The 23,555-nt window shown below is 48.7% G+C and overlaps 1 protein-coding gene across 1 annotated transcript in view; it reads left to right on the forward strand.

Annotated features, from left to right (window-relative positions):
• LOC119383225 (PHD and RING finger domain-containing protein 1) overlaps positions 1–23,555 on the forward strand; it is a 67,197-nt gene that overhangs the window by 39,159 nt on the left and 4,483 nt on the right. The window contains exons 9-11 of the mRNA XM_037651265.2: positions 3,227–3,465; positions 10,131–10,241; positions 12,632–17,312. Coding sequence (XP_037507193.1) covers positions 3,227–3,465; positions 10,131–10,241; positions 12,632–17,312 — 5,031 coding nt within the window. The remainder of the gene's footprint in view (positions 1–3,226; positions 3,466–10,130; positions 10,242–12,631; positions 17,313–23,555) is intronic.

Below are 23,555 nucleotides of genomic sequence, written 5' to 3' on the forward strand. Positions count from 1 at the left end.
CGTTGGAATGGAACCCCATCTGTAGTTCCTTGACCAGTTCAGTGGAGCTTCTTATTAGGAACGGATCTTCAAAAGTCAGCTTTTTCAATTTGTCCTGAAGAAACTGTCCTACATGTTTCTGCCATGACGATCTCTCCAAAACTATCACTCTGAAAGAATGCTCCGGCTTGTGCGTTTTGCAAGAGAAAAAGCCTCCAAGTAGCCTCTTTCAGACTTGCTCACTAGCTTTCTTAGTGTCTCCAAATTCATGTCCTTGGTCAGCTTCAGCACTTTTCTTTTCTGCTGTTTGGGGTCAAATTTTATGGGCTCAAAATGTTTGTTAATAGCCGTGGCTGCTTTTGCCTGAAATAATTCTTGCGGAAGCACCACGAATCCGCCTTCTTTATCTTCTTCTTGTTAAAGAACACAGTTCCTTTCGAAAGTACTTACAGAAATGCCCTGGAGGGCTTCCGCGAGGTGTTTTTGTAGAGCGCCGACAGCAAAACCTATGCGGAGCGCGCCGGCGGTATCCTACCTAGCATGCAATCGAGGCGCGTCCGATAGAGGGCGACTCTGTAACTCCTCGAGGCCAATTTAGTGGAGCTTGTGACATAATAGCTTAGGCTTAATTCACATGTTAAACAAACTTTCTGCTTCCTTTTCTTTATGTGCATGGTAGCACTGTATTAGGAAAACAACCAACCAAAAAAAATGCTTTCGCACCCACCTTGGTGGCTTCACGGCTGTGGCGTCATACTAGTGGGTATGAGGGTGCTGGTTTGATTCCTTCCCATCTACATTATGAAGAGGTCAAATGTAACAGTGCCCATTAAAGAACCCAAGGTTGTCACAACTGATCAGGATTCCCCCACTGTCATTGTCGTATCGGGGTTTTGGGAGTTTTGGCACTACAACCCCCTCCCCTGAACTTAATGTTATTGTTATTTCTATATACACTTTTGCCCCTGTTATCACTGATCAACACTCTAAGGCAAACAGGAGTATCTGCGGCGTCTACCAGCCACACAACGATCATCATCCCGGTTGCTTGCCTTTCCTTTCTCGAAAACTGTGCGCTGGCTACTTTCCTATCATGAATGCTATGTCATGCTGACAGCCACATGTTCGTGATTGGGAAGCACTTTGCACGCAATGATAACGCAAGGAAAGTCCGCGAGATAGGTAACATTATTGTTGGGTGGTAAAAAGACGCCCCGAATACGCCCTTTTTTTTTTTTTTTTTTGAGTTTACGGAGCCGCAACTCCTGTTCAAAATGCGGTGTCGGCGACGCGCGCGTTATTTCGCCACTTCGAGGACCGCCTTCGTGCACTCGTTGCTGCCGGCAGTAAACTGATGCTGGCGAAAGAGCGAGATAGGCGAGATCGCACGAATGATATGCCCGGGTGTGATGCACATTCGATGAATGCACAGTGTTAGAAAGAAATATATGTGATGACACCAATGACGCCGCAGTAAAGGTTACCAAAGTGCCCACTACTGGCGTTAACATCAAATCATTTCAAAACTATTTCGGAACATCGCAGCGCAGCGGACGAACGAATCATGCGGCTTTCGTCGATGCTTGCGCGTATGTTTGTACGGTGGTCCGTTACCGAGCGTCCCTTGTTAGTTGTATGCAGCGCGTCACCTGCTAAGCTCACCCAGTTAAGTGCCGGGACGTTCCTGTCGCTGTAACGTACGCGTGCGTTTGTTTGTGCGAAGCGTGATTTCTCTGCGCTCGGAAAGCACCGGACCGAACGTTCGCTGTAATGTACGCGTGCGTTTGTTCATGTGCAGCGTGATTTCTCCGTGCTCGGAAAGCACCGGACCGAGCAAAAGTGTGCCGAGTACGTTCTCAGGCCAGTGCGGTGACAGCGAGCTGCTTTCATTTCTGCAAGCGCCACGCACCTAATTGAAGCGGTCCCGCACAAGGGTGCAGCAGCAAACGGCGTGTCTGGGTTGTTACCTGTTCTTAAAAGCGTGCAGTACACTTACACCAGCGGCAACAGCGCTAAGCCACATGCACTGCCGAGCAGGCAGTTCATGATTGTTCATAGGTTTGTTGGGTTCGTCGCGGAGAAGTGCCGCAGCGCATTTGTCAGTAGCTGTCGTCACGCCCCTGCGTATTTCCAATGCTTATCTGTGTGGGCATCACCGCACTCGCGCCGAAGTCGTAGTAATCACTGGTCGACCGTCCATGCGCTTACCATAAAGGCGCAAAATTGTAAGTTCTTTTCATTAATATACATGACCGAATATTCGAAAAGATCGAATATTCAAGTTCTTTCGAATATTCGAAACTTCTCGAATACATGGTCTTCGAATCGAATGCGAATATTGCAGATGTAATATTCGACTGATATTCGAAACTTTCAAATATTCGCACACCTCTAATAAATACATAACACTGCCTGTAACTTGAGCAGATGCTGTTAAAATCTGGTATCATGGAAAGCTGGCACAGGAATATGAATCAAGGTAGCAATGCCTCATATCTTCCTATCTTTTCCCCAGCCTTTCGTTCTTGCCCAGTCCTGTATAATATGTGAATGTATTACATCTTAAAAAAAATGTGTAGTGTACTGCTCTCTTAGCACTTAGCAGTTTGTTCGAGGAGGCTAATGATTTGGTAGCGCAAGGCATGTCTTCCTCGTGCAATGTTGCGTCTGACTTGCCCTTTACTGCTAGATGGTGTGACAAACTGATTAACCTACTCAACAGGATAAAAGGGCTCCTAAACAGCCCTTGAAGATACAAAGAACAAATGCGTTATTTTCTCCTGGCGTTTCCAGTCTTTTTGGCACAAGTAATGACGCCAGAAGTCTGTTCACGTGACATAATGAGGAAATAAGCTCTCAACTGGTCCATATACGAGAGGTGTCAGTTGTGAATTGTCTCCTACCCTGCTTTGCCATGCAGTCGCACACCTGTTCTGCTTTGTGTCACATGACTATCACACGTGATCAACTGATTTTGCTTCGTTTTGTGCATTTTCGACTGTGCAAGTGGAGGTAACATCATGTAGCCGAAAAGCACGAAATCTTGTTAGGCTCAACACTTAGTGCTGACATTGTCATCATTTTTATGAAAAAATAAATGGTGAGAAGGGGGTAGCTCCTGTAGGAAAGGTAATGAAGGTGAGAAATATAAACCACTTGGTTCAGGGGCCCTTTAAGCTATATAATTTCAGTCACAATTATGCCAGCAGGATAACCCTTCGGTTTCCTCTTTCGGTCGTTATTGCAGACACGCCGGTCACGTCTATCCTCAAGACCGCTGGCCTGTCCCCCGTCAGTGAGGCAGCGGATTGCCGATCGATTGGGACTTGCCCGGCCTCCACCAGGCCAGAGCTTACCACTCATGCGCCGCGTCGACCTGGGGTCTTCTTCCACTTTCGCCATGGGCCCACAGTCTGTAGGCTCAACTTACGGCCCTTCCTTCTCTCTGTTTGGTGATCGAGATGAGCTGGTCTCGCTTGATGGCAGGTGAGGGCTACTGCTGTTACATAAGCTTGGCAGTGATAATACTGGTGCAAAATGGATGCACCAAATACAGTCGAACCTGGTTACATGAAACTATCAAAGAAAGAAACAGCTTCAGTGTGAGGGATAATTCAATGTAATGCCTCTTAATAAATAACTGGATGTCGTAAAAGTGCACACTATCTATGAGAGCAATGCTTATATGTAAGCTTATAGAGTGAAACCCCAGTACTGCAGAATCTTGGTGATACGATTACGGCACGTACGAATTTCGGGGTCATACAAATTTTCTGTGGTCCCAGCCAAACCTCATCAGCCTGCAGTGAGCTATGGTACGGTTGTTGTGAACCACCTTTCACCTCGTAATTTTTGAAACACACGTTTGCTACAAATGCTTGAAGTGCGCTATATTGACAGTCGTTAGTTTTGTTCAATTTAACTGTAGATTTTGCTATATATTCTCCTTGTAAGTTTACCATATTGGGAAATTGTTCAGTATGAAAGATGATTTGATGATGATGGGCTTGATGTAGTCTGGTTTGACTGTACTTTCAAGAAGTAGCATTATTTCCTGCGCAATAAATTTGCTTTCATTGTGTTCCTAATCTCTAGTTGATAAATTTTTTTTTGTGATAGGCAGTAATATTTATATTTAAAATATATTTCATTAGAATTGCGCTTGGTTTTCGTTTCATTTGGATCCACTTAAAAAGTTCAAATTTGATATTCACACACCCTTATAAACACCACTGCGCTGAGCTGTTCTTTGTTTTTTTGTCATGTTTAAAGAATGTTGCAAAAGTTGTTACTATGTAGCCTTGTTAATTTTTCATTTGGGTAATCTTTTGCAGCACAATGATAAGTAGAGACTGTATTTTTTTTTTAGGCAAATGCCTAGTTTGTTCCTTACGCTCCTATCGTGCCACTTTGATATATTAGCATGAATAAGAGGCTAAGGAGGGCATTTATAGTATTTTTATCGTGCCTATAAATGCCTATTTTTGGTGTTTGTGCATACTTATTTATTTATTTATTTACAATACTGCTACTCTCCTTCGAGAGTGTGGCAGTTTGGCAATACAATAATTTTTCACATAAAATGTAAATAAAAAAGAAATGTAGACGTAAAAACTTGCAAGCATTAACAGGACATGAAGATCATAAAACAATTGAGCAGTACTGAAGTTACACACTAAATATGTCAATAATACACAATGTATACAATAACCACAAGATACAAAGCAAGTTATAGCCATTATACAAAGCTAAGACCTTGCCGAACGGTGATAGAAACAAAATATATCATTCAAGAAAGGCAATCATGTTAGCATTGGTATCATGAGGGAAAAGTAAATAAAACAGATGTGACAGGAATAACAAGCACTGAAAGCATATTTCAAAAAATAGCTATACTATCGTGAGAGGAACGTTTCTAAAAAGATGTGTTGCTTTAAAGGACCCCTGACACCAAAATTGAAACCTCGAGATCTTTGTGTTGTTTGACTTTCCTGTATACGGGGGCACATCTGACCGATTATTAGTGACGAACGTTGCCTTTAAGATATCTTAATTTGGTTTTAAAGTAAGCGTGAGTGCTCACTTGAGTTGGCTGCACCTTGCGACATCCTGGTACCAGGTAGCTAGAGGCCCCGTGTGACGTTCCACGAGTAAAGCAAGTATTGTGGACGTCACAGAAGGTTTGCGGGCGAGGCCTATTGTTCCGCACCCCTCTGGCTCTGTTGTCGGGCTGCTTTCGAGGTAGTTTTCGTGAGGGGACACGCGCTTAACAGGTTTAACCCATACCGAGGCACCCACATACTTTCAATTTCTACCGCGCGCGGGGCCCCGATTTGAAAACCGCGCTGTCAACGTCACCACAGCTTGAGTGCACGTGGTCTTTGACGCTCCCCCGCATGGGGCGCCGGTTTCTTGTGGTTTTTAGGCGGGCGTTTTGAAGTGATGCTAAAATGGTCACAATTAACTACGCTAGAATTAGTTGTACGATACGCTAGAGCATTTACGATTTAATTTAGAGATTACCAGACACAAAGCTACAAATTACAGCAAAAAAGTCACTAACAAAAATTTCGCTGTCAGGGGTCCTTTAACTAACGAACAGTAGATCTGGACCGGTGCGTCTGGATGCATATCTACTGTTATGCGCGCACAGTTTTTTCTATCTGTGCGATAAATTCTGATAATGATTCGGAGTTGGTGATAGTGGCATCAAGTTGGTTCCATTCCGCTATCGCGAGCGGGAAGAATGAATACTCAAACGTGTTGTTTCTACATGCGTATTCTGTCAATGTGCGCGCATGTTTATTGCGTGTTTGCCGAGCCTGTGAAAACGAAAGGTATTTGGATGAATCTATCTTGTAGTTATTTTTTACTAGCTGAAAAGGGAATTTTAAGCGAGCGTGTTTTGTTCTTGTGGACAGTGTTTGTAAACCTGACTGAGTTAAAAGATGTGTTGGCGAATCTGTGCGCCTAATTTGTTGTAAATAAATCTTACAGCTTTCCTTTGTATTGCTTCTAGTTTGGTTATATTAGTCAGCATATACGGAAACCAGACAGTGTTTGCATATTCTAGAACTGGTCTTACAAATGATGTGTAAGCTAGCAGCTTCGTTGGCGTTGTTGAGAGCGCTAGAGTTCATTTTAGGAAGAATAGTTTGCGTAGCGCCTTTGAAGTTATATTAGCGATGTGTTTGTCCCATTTGAGATCAGAAGTCGGTGTAACTCCTAGATATTTATGTTCCTCAACTTTATTAAGGGGAGACGTGGGTCTTAAAAAATGGTTTTTTAAAAGTTGGGTGAATGGCATGAAATTTAATACACTTATTCAGCTTTTTCTGCAGATTCAAAATCTCTAAGTAGATTTTTAATAGCTGCATTAGAACAAAAGATATGCAATTTCTAACAAAGTATGTGGCAAGATTGCCAGGAAGCTGGTCTAGCCGGTGATGCTACAGTAAAACCTCGTTAATTCGAAGGCCTCGGGACCGAGAAAAATATCCCAATTAAGCGGGATTCCCAATTATCCGAAACAACGCGAAATCAAAGAAATCAGCCAGAAAACGTGATGTACGGAAGTCACACCTTTATTGTGGCAAGTCAGCCTACTTGGAGAAAAATTCCTCCATGCGTGACTGACGCGTTCGGTAGTTCCCAGCACTGAAAGTCATATTTTCCAGCCTGTCAATGAGGCGCAGCATCTCAGCCTCGCCGCCGTTGCACTCGACGAAGCTGCGCACAACACTCAAGACATCGATGACATCCGCCAAAGGGGGTGCTCGGGAGGGCTCGTCATCGCTGTCAACATTAGAGGCCGAATCGGTCGATCTCGCAGCTATCTCGCTGTCGATGTCGGCGTAACACGTCTGCACTGTGCACTCGACATTTGCGTACTCGGAGAATCCGATTGGAGTGCACTCCTCGTCCGCGTGCAAAGCCTCATATCGAGCGCAGAGAGTCTCCCCTTCTTCATCAAACGGGCAAGTGACAGCGGTGACAGCAAACTCAGCGGAGGTTGCCTCTTCTTTCACAAAACTGGCGTGCTCAAAACACCGTCGAATAACGGTGGCCTCCACCTGCCTCCATGCGTGAACAATGAGGCAAATACCACCGAGGAGGTCAATGTTATACTCCTTTCCGTTGTCATAGCAAAGGAGCATTCGCTTCAACAGATTGTAGCGATATATTTTCCTGGTATGGTGTATGACGCCCTGGTCCATCGGCTGCGATAGCGACGTCGTGTTCGGGGGTAGAAAGACCAGCCTGATTGCCTGCAGGTTCTGAATGTCGCCGTGAGCTGGGCAATTATCGACGATGAACAAAACGCTGCGCCCTGCGGCCGCAAACTTGCGGTCAAGGTGCCGCACGTATTCTTCAAAGAGTGCAGCCGTCATCCAAGCTTTCTTGTTGTTTTTATAGATCAGGTCATCCTTGGATGGCAGTCGTGCATTTTTGAAACAACGAGGCTTTTCTGTCTTCCCAATAACAAGCAGTGGCAGCTTGTGCTCACCGCACATGCTTGCACCAAACAAAACAGTGATTCTATCTTTGTTCTGTTTCCGCCCCTTAATGTCTGCCTCCTTCAAAGCGAACGTCTTCGTAGGCAACATTTTGTAGAACAGACCAGCTTCATCAAGGTTGTAAACATCTGCTGCTTCCAGCCGTCGACAACAGACTGATCCGCGCTGCCACTCTCGCCACAAACAGTCACGAATGTCAGGTTGTTGCGCTCCTTAAATCGGCAAAACCATCCATTGCTGCATTTAAACTCAGAATGTCCAAGTTGCAGCGCCAGCTGGTTGGCCTTCTCACGCAATATGGTCCCATTCACAGGAAGGTGTGCTGCGTTGGCTTTCTGCAGCCAGTTGATCAGAGCTGCTTCAACGTCGGCGTACGTAGGCGGGCGTACTCGTGTACGCTTTGACGAGTGCGTCTTGCTGTAAGCATCGAGAATTTTCTCCTTATTCTTGATGATGTTGCACAGCGTTGACAGAGGCACGTGGTGCTTTTCGGCGAGAGCCGTTTTCGACGCCGTCGACTTGCTGGCCTCTTCAATTAAGCACACCTTTTCGTGCAGGGACAAGCTCTTGTACTTCGGCATCTTCCTTCCAAGCACACCTCAATCAACTAATTCACAGGGAAGACACTCATGCGGAGACAGGAGACAAATGGAGCAGTCGCACCGAATCGCACAATGCTCGCCAGCCGACATCCAAATGGCACAAAGACTCCACAAAACATTCACTTTGCTAGAGTGGCTAACATCGCTGTTGAGATGATGATGATCATGATCGCAACCGCACGCATCGCCGCCTGGCAATTGCTAAAACATGGCGTCTACGACGTATTTCCGGTAAAAAAAACATGGCCTTCGAGATCCGTACATCAAAAAAAAAATGCATGTTTTAGTTACAGCCTCCGAGATTCGCAACACCCTTTGCATATCTTGGAAGTCGCGGCCAAGTGTGCCAATTAACCGGGAAGTCGCAGACTGGCCGCACCAATTATCCGGTTAAATTTACATGTAAAAATTTGGGACCACGCAAATAATACAAATTATCCGGGATTCCCAATTAACTGAGTACAAATTACCGAGGTTTTACTGTATTTATTTTATAATATTGTTCACCAAATTATAATTCTCGATTTTCAGAAATAGTATGCAGCAAAAAAATTTCACTCACATTTACGTCTGTTTATTTTGCATTCAAAGTTTGTTGAAGACAATCGGATTAGCATCACCGGCTAAACCAGCTCTCTGGCAGCCTTGCCACATACTTTGTTTCTGTGTTTGACAAAGCAAAGTTGCCAAAAATTCCCGTAAGAAATATGCTTTTAGAGATTGCACATCTTTTGTACTAATGCAGCTACCAAAAATCTAATTAGAGATTTGGAATCTGCAGAAAAAATTGGATAAGTTTGTTAAATTTTGTTCAGTTCACCCAGCTAATAAAAGAAATAAAAAAAAAGACACGCGTCTCCCCTTAAGGAGTGTGTTGTTAAGGGTGTACGGTTAGCTGGATGGTTTTGTGAAAGACTTAGATATGCCTATAAGTGCCTGTAAATGCCTATTTTCAAAACTGGTGCCTATATGAACAGTATTTCGCCTCAAGTTTCGCTTCCCGGTGCGGCTTGAACCCATCATTCATGTTAACGCGCAACATTGATGGTACGGAACGCTATGGGGTTCAACCTAGTCCTCTAGTTCAACTCTCGGAAAAGAGCCGTTAGCAGCAGTGAAACGGGACACATCGGTGAGCATGCGCTGCCATGCTGAAATGACGCGAGCGGTCGGCGAACGCGAGATTGCCGAGAGTCGTCAGGGGAGAGTGAAGAGCAGAAGACGAAATAGAAATGTGATGTGCACGCGGCTTTTGTTTAGTTTGTAATTTACTTTTTAAGGTGTTCACCACAAGGGGAGAAACTGGTTCTATGCGATTCGACCCAGCCAATAGGAAGAATCCCTCCTGCTCTTTTAGCGATCTGGATGTCTGCTCCAGCTCGACCCTTCTCAGTCATGCCGGAAAGAAAGGCACAGAGGTGTCCGTTGATTCGAAAGTGGACACTTGACTCACCAGCTGCAGAATAAGCGGAGAGTCCGTGTTCTGCAAAGCGTGCGTGAATAAGGACAATTGCACGGCTACGTTCAACTGTTGGTGCTTGTGCACCACCTTAAACATTTTTTTTTTTTGTTTTCCTGTTGTAAACAGTGGCCACGCACGCTTTCCTTTGAAATTATTTGCATTTATGTAAAATTTTATTGTGTCTATATTTACGATATTGAAGGCCTAAAACATTGTTTTGCCTGCCTATTTTTTGTGTGTAAAATGTGTTGATGCGGTCTCTAATGATAAGACTCTACATGTGCTTTGATTTATTGTACCTTGACAACAGTGTTATGGTTGCAACTGTACAAGGGCATGTGATTCACCCACGATACTTTTCAGCGTGCGAAACTCACAAGATTTCAGGTGTTCTTTAGGCCACACTAACAGTGATGTTGTTTTCTATTCACATTAGACATGTGTAGACAGAGTTCCATGTGATCACTGTACAGTTGCAAGATGTCCAGTTTGTCATTGTCTCTATTCTGGGTAGGAGTGTGCCTTTGTAGCATCGTACCGATATGTCCTTTTGCTCTCCCTTGGTTTCAGCTGTGATGAAGACAGTGGCGGTGATGTAATGGTAGCCCGCCCAAGGCTACCACGGCACTCCTTTACCCAAGTCAAAAAAGCCATCTCAAGACCGTCATCATCACTCAGTCGGTGAGAAAACATTTTTTTTTTTCTTTTTGTAGATCTTCATTTTACTTTGGATATCAGCTCGCTGTGTTGAAGGCAGACATCACGCATGGGGATGAATGGATCTTTGCTTAAAAGACAGGGATATTTTAGGCTGTATCAATTGCAGTAGTCTTGACTGCAGTTTAAGCGGAAATGTAAATGCAGGCTCAGTAGAAGTTTGACGCTGTTTCTGGAAAAATGCATGCCAGGGCAAATTCTTTTGGGATACAATGAGTGCTTTCTTGTGCATGTGTGCGAATACAGTTGCCGACCGTTTATTCGAACGCTGAAAATTCGGACGTGCTCGTTTATTTGGACACCATCGCGGCACTGCCACTTGTCCCATTAAAGTAATGTAAACTCGCGACCGAAAATTCGGACATCTCACATTGCGCCGTTCGATTTTTCGGACTCCGGCTGGCTGATCGAGTGTGACGTTGAACGCCACGACAAACTGTCAGCAATGTTTACAATATTTTTGTTAGGTTGCCAGCACACTGAAATGCTGCACTGGCGATAGCTAGAGATCGTGCCAGTGTCAAAATCCACGCAGAAATTGCCGATCTCGAAGGCTCCGTTTGTTAGCTATGCGTAACGGTTGCCTTTTGGCTTTAGCCAGTCAAGTATCCATTGAACGCTATTGCGGCCCAACAGCAGGCCAAGCCAAGCCGAAATCGGAATCAGCTCGGTGCGGCCTTTGAGGTGAATGACAGTGCGTACGAGTATGACGCGGATCCTAACTCGTACAAAGAGAGTACGCCAACACAAGCGCTGCAACATCAACTAGCTCAACGTCGTTCCCTTTTGGCGTTTGAGGGTTTGCGCTGTCAGATGTTTTTGTGGCTAGGCCTGATCTGCGTCCCGAGCTTTGTGTCTCGCTCCCTTGTTTGTTGCTTGGCGTGCGAGGCTTGATCTGCTGAAATTGCTCCGACACCACCCGTTCCGTGTGCGCCGTCGTAACTAAAGAAACGCGGCAACTACAAGGCCCTGACGATGGCAAAAAATGCAGCGATTATTCGCCAAGTAGAAGGCAGCCGACCTCAATCCGAAGTTGCTTGGGAGTTTTCGCCGAGTTGCGCGATGAGATCATCCGTCAGCTACTCAAACCAGCGCATGTGGGCAGTGACTGCCGTGATGACGTGCCTCCCACAACACAGCCATCAAATGTGGATTCAGCGTAGGCCGTTGCAGTGCTATTGCCGACCCATAGGAGTGGCCAAACAGTGGCTGAAATACAGGCCGACTAGGTCGCGCCTAAGTGTGCATGTGTAAAGAAGCGCACTGACAAGTTTTTTCCGGCCGCTGGGTCAATACAGGTGCTTTTTTCTAGTGAATCCTTTTTTTCGGACTCCCGATTATTCGGACTCTTCGGTGGTTCCCGCAGAGTCCGAATAAACGGTCGGCGACTGTAGTTGAATATCATTATACCTCGTTATAATGAAATGTATACTATTAATGGGGGGGGGGGGGGGGGGGAGGGCTAAATGGATGGTGTGGACTAAGGGGGACGAATGACAGGTGCTTCTTGTAGTCTACGTCGTCCTTTTAGCGCTTCACCCCCCCTCGTTAGTAATGCAGCACCAACTAGCCCAAAAATTGGGGGACCCTTAAGCTTCGCCTTTAAGAGTTGAACGCGATAGCGAAATCCGGCCCCCAGTGCGCACTTCAACCACTAAGTGCATACTTATTAATGTGTATTGTTACACACACACACGCACGCACGCGCGCGAATTGTACAGGCTTTCGATCTAAAGCAAGAGTCGCATGGCCTCCAAGATATACGCCGCGCGCCCGCCCTCTCGGATGCCATGAAAAGTCGAGACATATTTCTCACAATGCCTCACAGATGGCAGCACATTATCTAGCGTTTGCTGTGTTGGCTTGATATGTTTTCCGCTAGATGGACATAGTTGTCCGTTTTTAGAGCTGTTTGAAAGTTCGTGTGTGTATTTAGCGGCGATGGCTGCACTATCCCGGTCTTTTTCGACGTAGTTTGATGGCCTCGCGATTGCGCCTACAAATTGCCGTATGGGCTCGTTTTCGTCGTGACAACTGCCGAACAAAATGCGTTGAGACTCCTTTCACTGCATGACATTTATGTAGTGTTTTTTTCCGAAGCAGCTGCCAGTAACATCGTGGCTTTGTGGTAAGACACCTGCCTGCCACGCGAACGGCCCGGGTTCGATCCTCATTGGGACCGAAGATTTTATCGTTTGTTTTATTTGCTACTTTCTCAATTTTTCGCTCACGGATGATTTTTCGATCACAACCAACGGTGCCGACGCCGACACCGGAATTTCTGCGACACGAGCTCTCTAACGCTATCGCGTTAAAACTACCACTCTACTAAGTTGTGTGTGTACTATTTGCAGGGTGCGTGCAGCTCTGGCCAAAGTTTCTCCTCCTCCAGCTTGCGGTGACCTACTGGGCAGCATTCTAGAGATGCAGTCTGTGTTCCATTCCAAGGGTGGACTCTCAGGTGCTATTGTGCAACGTGATGGTTCTCTGGATCTGCGTGCAGTGCCTTCAACAGCACGCAAGTGCCCCCGAAGTCCCCCCGGTTCGCCTGCCGAATCCCCGGCTTCTCCTCCACCTTCGAGCATAGGTGGTCACTCAGCGGGTTCGGCAAACCAGACTCCCAGCCGACGAGCATCAAGTGGTAGTGGCTACACCTCAGGCTGTGTTGGTGCTTCAGGGGACAATGGCACAACACCTAGTCGGCATGACGACCATGCACAACGGGAAGGTTGTGGTAGCTACCACCACTTGATGGTTCCCTCTCCACCAGATGCCTATGCCCGCAAGAATGGCCGGGACCGGACTAAAAACGGTCCGGTGGAGGAAGACGACGATATTGACATTTACAGTGACATCGATGATGGTGATGACAGTGGTGGTGGTGGTGATGGTGGGGGGGATGGTATGAATCATAATGGAGATGATACAGAACCTTCAGTGAACGGTGAAAGCCCTACAAGAGTGTCTACAGCAGTGTCCATTGGCAGAGAGAGTGTGCCACGACGTGTCCCAGCAAGCGTCGTGGACCACGACGAGGAAGCATCGTCGAGTGAAAACGAGCTGGTTATCGACGAGCAAGAAAATCCTGCTGATGTGCCAGAAGATGAAGAAGTTGCAGGTGATCACTTAAAAGCAGCTGGAGAGAGCGAGGAGGAGGGCCCCATCCTGGAAACGGCCAATGTGAGGAGCCCATCCCCCGAAAACGACGAGGGCACATCACAAGTATCAGATGAAGAGGGTGGGCTGGAAATCGTCGAGAATGGAAACTCAAGTGATGGTGAACAGGGTGAAGATGAAAGTAATGGAGCCAAAGAAGGCGATGGTGGTGGTGATGAAGCAGGAGATGGTGATGAGGAGGAGGAAGTGGAGGAGGAGGAGGAAGAAGAAAAACCAGAAGTGCAACCGTTAGCTGAAGAGGAAGAAAGCTCACAGATGAACCCTGAAGAGGAAGAAACAGGTTCAGCGCCAGTAGAAGACACTCCAGCATCCCCCACAGAAGAAGAGGGCCCTTCCTTCATGCAAGATGCGCCTGCATCTCCCCCAACTGAAGACAGTCCATCATCTCCGCTAGAAGCAACACCATCTCCTCCTACCCCTGTTGATGCGCCGGCATCGCCAACAGAAGACGTGGTCCCTGGGGCATCACCTATTGAGAGTGGAGAGGACTCCTCGGCACCTGTGTCTCCTGAAGCAGTGCAAGTAGATGAGCAAGCAGCAGAGGTTTCAAGAGAAGGTGAAGATGGGGAAGAAAATGACGAAAAGGTGATTGCAGACGCCAATGAAGGTGACGACGAGGACACACAGGACAATACCTCCTCGCCAAAGGAAATTGAGAGCCCGGAGGCTGAGCCAGAAGAGGAGGAGGGAGAAGAGCAGGAAGAGAGCAGTTTGGCAGCAGGTGGACCAGGTGACGACATTGCCTCCCCTGCACCGGAAGAATCGAAGGAGGCAGATGATGGCGGTGTCCTTGGTAACCTCCTAGATACTGAAGATATATCCTCTTCTGAAGAAGAAGGCCTCCTTGAGGATACCAGTAATGGCATGGAAGATATATCGGAGCCTGGTAGCACAGATGGCTTGGTAGACAATCTGGAGGCTGTTGTGAGGGAGCAGGAGGAGCCGTGGCGACAAGACCAAAAGGACAAGGAACGTCCACTACAGAAGGAGCGCAAGACCAAGCACAAGAAAGACACCTGTCATCATCGGAAGCACCGTCGTCACCGGCGGACAAACAGCAACAATGAGGACCGTGAAGAAGGTGAGATTGTTGAAGAAAGGTCGCCTTTATCTTCGAGCCGACGACGGAAGGAGGCAGAGACGTCTGCTGATGACTTGGCCGAGTTGGCACCACGCATCAACATTTCAGAGTTGCCACGGATACCCAAGCTCAAGAGAAGTGATAAAGCAGCGAGTCACACTGCTGACAGCGAATCTAGCCTTGGAGGTGATAGCACAAGCGCAGCGGTAGCATCGCATGCCGAAGTGAAGCGCACCAGTGTGTTGGGCCGAGTTGACTCTGGCAGTGATATCAGCTGGAAGAAGCTGTCAAAGCATTCACGGGAGCGTAGCTACCGAGATGGAAAGCAGCGGGATGACACAGTGTTATACAAGGAGCGTGAAATCAAGAAGCGTGAGAAAGAAAGTCGTGTCGAGCGCTCCGATAATCCGACACGCAAGGACGGTGATGCGAGAACAAGCTCTCCATCGCCACCTCCACCGCCCAAAAAGAAGGAACGACGCCCTGATCGGGAGCTGTACGTTCGCCCTGACAAGAAGCGTGACTGGAATAAAAAAGACAAGGAAAAGGAGAGATCATCATATAAAGATAGCAAGTCATCATCATCATCATCATCTCACAAAGACCACAGGGACAAGTACAAGGAGAGAGACAAGCATAGCAGCAGTGGGAGCAGCAGCAAAGAGCACACTCGCCACAGCAGCAAAGACCGACGACGGAGCAGCTCAAAAGAACGCCACGAGCACAGGCACAGCAGTCGCCATCGTAGAGACCACTCGGATGAGCGCTCATCAGAGAAGTCCTCCAAGCACAAGGATTCACGTCGAACAGATGACCGAGAGTCAAGACGCTACGATGACAGGGACACTAGGGACTCGAGGGAAAAGCGAGACTCGAGAGAAACTCGCAGCTCTAGGGAAACCAGGGATTCAAGGGACGATGGCAGCCGAGGGAGAGAGTCTAGAGATGCAAGAGATTCAAGGGATAGTAGGGAGTCGAGAGACAACAGGGAATCAAGGGATGTGGCAAGGGACAGCAGAGAATCGAGGGACAGTAGAGAATCAAAAGACAGCAGGGAATCTAGGGAAAGCAGAGAAACGAGGGAGTCACGAGAAATAACTAGGGAGCCACGGCGGACTGAAGAAAAAATAAAGGTGGTTGTTGAGAAGGACTACTGGCGCGATAAGCATGAGCGGCGGAAAGAGAGGTCACCCAGTCCTTATTTGGAGGAGGCAGAAGAGCACACACCCATAGAGTCTAAAGAGGTGATAGCCAAGGGTGACAGCATCATAATCAATGTAAATTTCAATCGCAGCAAGAAGGAAACAAAGGTGGCAGCCACGCCATCGAAGGATCCCGATACGCATTCGAAATCTAGCACGAGGGAGTCGAGGCCACGGAAACGTGAGGCCTCCTCTCCCGCCACTCCGCAATATGGAAGTGACAGTGATGTCAACGAGAGTTTGTCCAAAAAGAGACGCCGTCACCATCTGATTGGCCACGATGGTGATAGGGATGAGAGTGAAGCAAGTGACCAGGACAACGAGCAAGAGGCGATGGAGAGGTCGCCAGTTTCTCCGGCATATGACTTTGGTGATCAGGCATCAGCATCTTCGCCATCAGTGAGCGACGGCTTCGCTGACAACAAGCCAAGCACACCCCCAGAGGTGCACCCATCACCCCCATCACCTGGTACTGCAGACAAGTCGCCAACATCATCACAAACAACTCCTCAGGCACCAGAGCCACCGTCGCCGCCTCTGCCACAGCCGCCATCGCCACCACTACCACAGCCGCCTATTTCAAGTGGCTCTGCCAAACAGCTGTCACCACGGTCGCCCCCATCGCCGCCAGAAGACAATAGCTATGACCCATGCGAGCCAACCAAAAGCCCGAGCCCACCGCCACCTCCGATGGTCGCAGCTTCAACAGCCACCGAGACTGATCCTCGCCCACCTCCTGAGCTCGAGCTGCCACCGCTTCCACCAGAACCAGAGCCGCCGACACGTGCCGTCAAGGCAACGGCAGTGTCTTTGCCTTTGACTCAGCCCGTGCCATCAATGACAGTTGCAGCACCTGTGAGTGGCCCACCGGTGCTCCCGACCATGGCGGGGCTACAGTTGCAACCACCACCACCGTTCCTGCCAGCGCGGCCTCTGACTACTGTGATGGGCAATCTGGCAGGTGCCTGGGCTCCTGCTGCAGCGCCCGTGATTCTTGGCCTTAGGGCGCCGTTTGTGCCACCTGCACTTGGCGCGCTTCTGCCTCCACCAATGGGCCTCTTGCCACTGAGGCCGCCGCCAGCACCTATTGTGCGGTTGACTGCCCCGCCCATTGTCACTGCACCTGCTGCTGCTCCCCCAACAACTCTGAGCCTGCCCCCTGAACCTGCAGCGCGAGTGACAGAGCAGACAGGTGTTGTGGACATGGATGTTTCAACGCCACTGCTGTATTCCCCCACGGATATTCCCGTTTCACCTCCAGAGCCTGTTGCAGTGCCTCCCCAAACAGCACCTGCTGCACAGAAAGGGTCCTTCGACTCCCTTTTACCTACGGACCGAAAAAGTGGCAAAGGCAGTTCTAAGTCCAAGCGTCAACACTCCAGCAGTAGTGGTGGTGCTTCACAGGATGCCAAACATGTTATACACTTTGTAGTTGACAAGGCCAAGGGTGGTTCGTCGAACGTGACCCGGAGCCGGTCGGAATCCAAGTTTAGCAGTCGTAGCATGGACGAAAGCCAGCTCCAGATCCTCGACGAACTGCCCAGCTCGGCTGTTGAGATGCAGGTCAAGGACAAGGTGAGTGCTGACACCGGAAAAAGCTTCTGTCGCATCCAACTTTTAAAAGTTGGCGTTCTCGAGTCATAAGTTGTCGTTTTCTACATCGTCCTTTCCTGAAAGTATGAATAGGATGCTAGGAAGAAATATGGTAAAGCCACGAGCCTACACTTGTCAATGCTAGAAACTAGGCTTACGTGTCGAGTGTCTATAACATGTCGCTATGGAACAGCTGCATTAGTTCGCCGCAGCATGACACCAGCAGCTACAGAGCCATGGTGTTAGTGCTGCATCTTTCCACTTGCAAGGTATTCACTTTGTGGATAGCCATTTGTGAGTGTAGTCAGTTTTGGTTTGGCAAGCTGAAGTTAACTGTGAAGGCAGCAGCTAGTAGGGTAACTATTTGCTGGATAAAGGCAAGCAAGAAGCACGATATGAAAGTGTGAAAGTACCTAATATTTCCCTCTTTAATGCATTGTACTGCCTATCTCTGCAGTTGAAGAATTTTGTATTTTGTTAATTTTCTAGTTAGGTAGATAAATTGGTAGCTGCAGATGTGTGGACGCTTTCTTTTAAGTTAGCTCACAGGAATTATTTCCATGTCTCTTGTGTCCTGTGTTTAGTCATTTTCTGACATATCACCAGAAACACTCCATTGTTTATACAAGTCATGCTGGTGTGCTTGCAGTGCACGCCTTTAGATTTAAAAGAGTGTTAAATAACTGTTATGTCCGGTGTTGTCGTCGGCCCATAGACGTACGCGTGGGTCGCGGTAGTCTCAAAAAGCGTAGACAGCCTCGAACGGTTAAAAACAAGTTTATTCCTACTCAGATGGAGGCGGCAGCCGAACTGCCGGGGGAAACGATCGGTGGCTCGTTTTGAGCCGAGCGGGGGAAGGAGAGGAGTCAACATCTGGAAGTAGTTTCAGCATCCGGTCCTTCGCGGGGCTCGCTCGTGACACAGGGAGTGCATCGAACACAACATCTCCTCCCTCCTTAGATTGTCGCTTGGAAGCGATCTGGGGGCCGCCGTGGGCGCGTGGACGCTCTGGACGCACTAGGAAGAGAAGCCTCCGCTCGCTGGGTGTCGTTGCTCTTGTGTTGAGGGCCGGCGGGCGGTGGCGCCGATTCATCTGGTGCGAGATGCCAGGCTAAGTGGGACGAAGCTTCCGTCGAGGTGGCTGCTTGAATGGGAGGTTCCCTTGGCAAATTACCTGAACGACGTAGCTGATTAAGGTGGCGGCGTGTGGCCTTTCCGCCGATGTCGACGAGCCATGACCGCAAACCTATGCGTTTGAGTGCCGTCGCTTCAACCCAGCCGGGCTTTCTGTGGAACTGGCGGGCGTATATGCGCTGTCCACTTTCAATTCTTCTGCTAGGCGGGAGCATTTCTTCCTCCGACAGTGTTTTCGCTGAGGGCTCCGGGACAATTGCTGTCAGCTAGGTTCTCATTTCTCGTCCGAACATCAATTTCGCTGGCGTTTGATCAGTGGTGCTTTGAAGAGTGTTGTGCTGTCTGAAGAGAAAGCGCGCGATGCGGCGTTGCATTGTCCCAGTCTGATCTTTAGTAAGGGCGCGTTTTAGCTCAGCCACGTAGCGCTCGGCTTGTCCGTTCGTCGCCGGGTGGTAGGGAGCTGATGTAACAGACGAGACGCCGTTGTCGCTGTAGAACTTGAGAATCTCCGTTGACACAAATGGAGTGCCGTTGTCCGAGACCACCTTGCGCGGTAGACCGAACGTTGCAAACAACGACCGCAGAGTGTCGATAACTGCTGCCGATGTCGTTGTAGCCATTTGTTTTACCTCAAGCCACTTGGTGTATGCGTCTACAACAACCAGGAATGAGCACCCTTCGATAGGTCCAGCAAAATCAATATGCAGGGTGTGCCAAGGCGCGTCTGGTCTTTCCCATTCAGGAATAGGGGCTCTTGGCGGACTTCTGTGGTTGCATTGGTAAGGCTGGCAATCTTTAACTGTCGATTCTATATCACCGTCGATACCCGGCCACCACATGTAACTTCTGGCACACTTTTTCATAGCAACAATGCCTCGATGACCTGCGTGGACAAGCGACATGGCCTGTTCGCGAAGTGCCGCCGGAATTACAACTCTTGATCCCAAGGTGACGCAACCGCGATGAGTGCTCAACTCCGCAGCTCGCTTGCGGTAAGCGTTGAAGTGTTCACCCTTTAGCTTCTGCACGTTGCCTTCTTGTATAGCTGCGTAGACTTCCTTCAAGACAGTGCACTCCTGCGTTGACGCTGCTACCGTGTCAGCTGTTAGCGGAGGGTTCGGCAGCACCTCGAACATGAGTATATCACCCGGCGGGGGTGGTTCATCTATTGTGGTGTCTAGCGGCAGGCGGCTTAGTGCGTCGGCGTTCTGGTGTTTCTTCCCTGTGCGATGTACGAGTTCGTAATCGTACGACGACATCTTGATGCACCATCGTGTCATTCGCGGCGACAAAGTCTGTGGCATTGGCTTCTGGGGACCCATAATACCCAATAAGGGCCGGTGATCTGTTATGAATGTCACTTTTCTGCCCGTGATGTACTGCCGAAAGTGATCTGCTGCGTAGACGATGGCAAGTCCCTCTTTATCTAGCTGGGAATAATTCCTCTCTGCCTGCGATAGGGTGCGCGATGCGAAAGCGATCGGGGCTTCCCGTCCCTGGTCGTCAGCTTGGGAGAGGACTGCTCCCACTCCGTATGGTGATGCGTCACAGGCTAGCAGTAGGGGTCTCCTTTCGTCGTAGTGTCGCAGAACTGTAGACTTACGAAGTAGTTGCTTAAGGGCAACAAATGACTTTTGGTGGCGTGGCGACCAAGTCCATGGGACTTCTTTCTGCAGGAGCTGGTATAGATCGTTGGCCACTGTAGCTCGATGTTCTAGGAACCGGTCGTAGAACGTCAATAGCCCTAAGAACGACTGCAGTTCTTGCTTGTTAGTAGGCGCTCGTGCTTCAGTAATTGCTCGCACTTTGTCTTCAGTGGGATGGATACCCTGCGCGTCAATTTGATGTCCAAGAAACTTCACTTCAGGCACCGCAAAAACACATTTTTCTTTGCTGATGCGCAAGTTAGCATTTGAAAGCTTTTCCAAAATGAGCTCCAATCGTTCTGTGTGCTCTTCATTGGAGGCGCCACCGACAATAACATCGTCCAAGTAGACGCAAACGCCAGGGATCCCGCTAAGTGTAGACTCCATAAATTTCTGGAAGATTGCTGGCGCAGCAGATATTCCGAATGGTAGCCTTTTAACTTTGTAGAGACCCTTAATGGTGTTTATCGTGAGCAGTTCAGACGTTGATTCGCTCACCTTCAGCTGCTGGTAGGCTTGTGTCAAGTCCAGAGTGCTGAAGATTTTTCCACCACGAAGCGTGCTAAAAACCTCTTCCGGTGTCGGCAGTGGGTAGGAAGATGCTTTTGTCGCCAGGTTGACAGTGCTCCGGTAGTCTCCGCAGAGGCGTAGGGTACCGTTCTTCTTTCGTACGACAACGAGTGGTGTAGCCCATTCCGAATGTTGCGTCGGTTCGATGATCCCTTGTTCCTGCAGTCGGTCAAGCTCATTCTCGACTGACGTTCGTAGGGCGAAAGGCACCGACCTAGCTTTCAAAAATTTCGGCGTCGCATCCTCCCGAAGCTCCAGTGTGACTGGAGGTCCGTTGTTTCCAGGTATTTCTTCGGAGAAAACCGCTTTGTACTTCTGTTGAAGCTCCTCCACTGACGGATAGGTGGGTGTGTGGTGAACTCCGCCAATGACCACTCCAAGAGGGGTGAACCAATTTCGTCCTAAAAGGCTTGATCCGGAACCGTGAACGACCAGCAAGGGGAGCTGATGGGTCTGACCGTTGTAGCACACGTCTACGTTGGCATAGCCCAGTAGTGGAAGAGAATGTCCGGACCACGTTCTCAGCTGCGTGTCGTCTTGCTGGAGAGCTGGTGCGTTCTCACGCCAAGTGGCGCGAAAAGTGTCCTCGCTGATGAGCGTACATGCTGCTCCGGAATCCACCTCAAACCTGATAGGGCGCTGGTGTACCAAGATTTCAGTCGTAATCTTCGGTCTCGTGCCGAGGTTCACAACGGCGTTCAAGTCATATAGTGCCGATGACGTTAGTGCTGTTCGGCTTTTATCTTGCGTCTGGCCCTCCTGTGCGTCGACATTGTTGTTCCGTTGCACTGAAGTCTTCGGTCGGAGCTGTTTGCGCTTCGTGATGCATGCCTTTTCAATGTGTCCCAGTTTGTGGCAAAAATTGCAGGTCGCTGTCTTGTATCGACATACCTGGGGATCGTGCATGTCGTCGCATCGCCAACAGCGCTGTGTCTTTTTGCTTGATTTCGCCTTAGACGTGGAATGACCTGACTGCTCACTGGTGTGATGTACCGGCTCGACGTTCCGTCGAATATCCCTCTGCTGGTGACCGGCGCTCTCCGCTCGTTGGGCGATGTTGTAGGCTTTGGAGAAGGTGAGACCCGTCTCCGCGAACAGGCGTTGTTGTAGGCCTTCGTCACGCAGTCCGCACACAAAACGGTCACGCAACATAACGTCCAAGGGGAGCATAGGGGTGTTAGCAGGTGTGGCAGTCGATCCTCCCTCCTGCGCAGTAGCTGAAGTTGTCGCGGTCAACGTCCCGAAATTGCAGTCAGCAGCGAGCTTTTTGAGAGCCGCTACGTATTCGGCCACTTTTTCGCCTTCCAGTTGGTCTCGCCGTTGGAAGCGGGCTCGACAGTAGACCTCCGATGGCCTTGGGTCATAGTGTTCTTGTAGCGCTGCTACGATGTCGTCGTAGTCAGCGGTTGCTGGAGTGCGTGGCTGAATCAGGGCACAGACTGTGTCGTATGTCTGCTCCCCACACAGCGTTAGCAGGTTGGCTCTCTTCATTGCTGCATCAGTGATGTTGTTAGCCTCGAAGTAAAATTGCAGGCGTCCAAACCATGATGACCATGATGAGCCGTTGAATTCAGGTAGCCGATTTGGGAGCCCGTGCGTAGCCATAGCTTGTAGCTTGTCAATATCGTTGCGTAGCGTAGGTCCAAATCCACTTCCTCGTCGCCACTGTTATGTCCGGTGTTGTCGTCGGCCCATAGACGTACGCGTGGGTCGCGGTAGTCTCAAAAAGCGTAGACAGCCTCGAACGGTTAAAAACAAGTTTATTCCTACTCGGATGGAGGCGGCAGCCGAACTGCCGGGGGAAACGATCGGTGGCTCGTTTTGAGCCGAGCGGGGGAAGGAGAGGAGTCAACATCTGGAAGTAGTTTCAGCATCCGGTCCTTTGCGGGGCTCGCTCGTGACACAGGGAGTGCATCGAACACAACAATAACCTTAACAACTTCTGTGAAGAATTTGCAGCATAGCTAAAGATGTGCATACTTAACATACCTCTGTATGTGGCCATTTAGGACTTGCACTCAGAGTGACCACATCACTCGAACATATCAGTCTGTGCTTGTGTTCAGAACAACACCTTACTGTGTAGTGATGATTCTGGTTTCATTTGGTGCTTTTTGCAAGGCTCTGCCTCTAGAGCACTTAGTGTATTCACTTCTACCCCATTCTTTGTGTGTTTGAGCTCTTGTCTATGCTTGCATCACTCATGGCAGACAGGTAAGCCTGAACTAGCGGCTACACCTCTAGCCTGCTACTTTGCACAAAGGAGGAGGAAGTGAAATGAGGGTAGCAGCTACAATATTTTGTGGCAGTGTGTGAATACATTCACATCTTGAGGACCTGTACACTGCCATGATTCTAATTGTGTGCTACCCAGAAATGAAGAAGTGCACAGATTGCTTTCATAATCTACATTAAGAATCTTGGCTTACAGCCTTCTGCAAAGTCTGTTTGTAGTTGGTGTACAGTGGGTATATAGCAGCCAGCGCTGGTCATCTACACATTGTATGTCTGGGACAAACAGCAAATATGTGTGCCTTGGGAAATTCACACAAAGCACAGTTTGCACGCACTGTGCCTGTTATAATCAGCATACTTGTTGTGCCGAGGTCACACCTGATCATAGCCTGGACTGGTGGTTAGCATGCCTATTATGCCATATGTTGCAAGGTATGGAGCAAATGAGCGGCCACAGTGGTTGGAACTCAGCTGTGTCCAATGGGAAAGCTTGTTCCTGTCGTTTCTGCGTTGCCTAAGAAGGTAGTGTCCCACATGCCTTTTTAAACATCGTGAAGGACTGTGAGAGTAACTTTCGTTCTCCAATTGTCAGCTGAATCACCGTCATTCAATAACTTGAATTCTCTTATTTGATCGAATT

Source organism: Rhipicephalus sanguineus, chromosome 2 (assembly GCF_013339695.2).
Source record: "Rhipicephalus sanguineus isolate Rsan-2018 chromosome 2, BIME_Rsan_1.4, whole genome shotgun sequence".
Taxonomy (NCBI): Eukaryota; Metazoa; Arthropoda; class Arachnida; order Ixodida; family Ixodidae; genus Rhipicephalus; species Rhipicephalus sanguineus.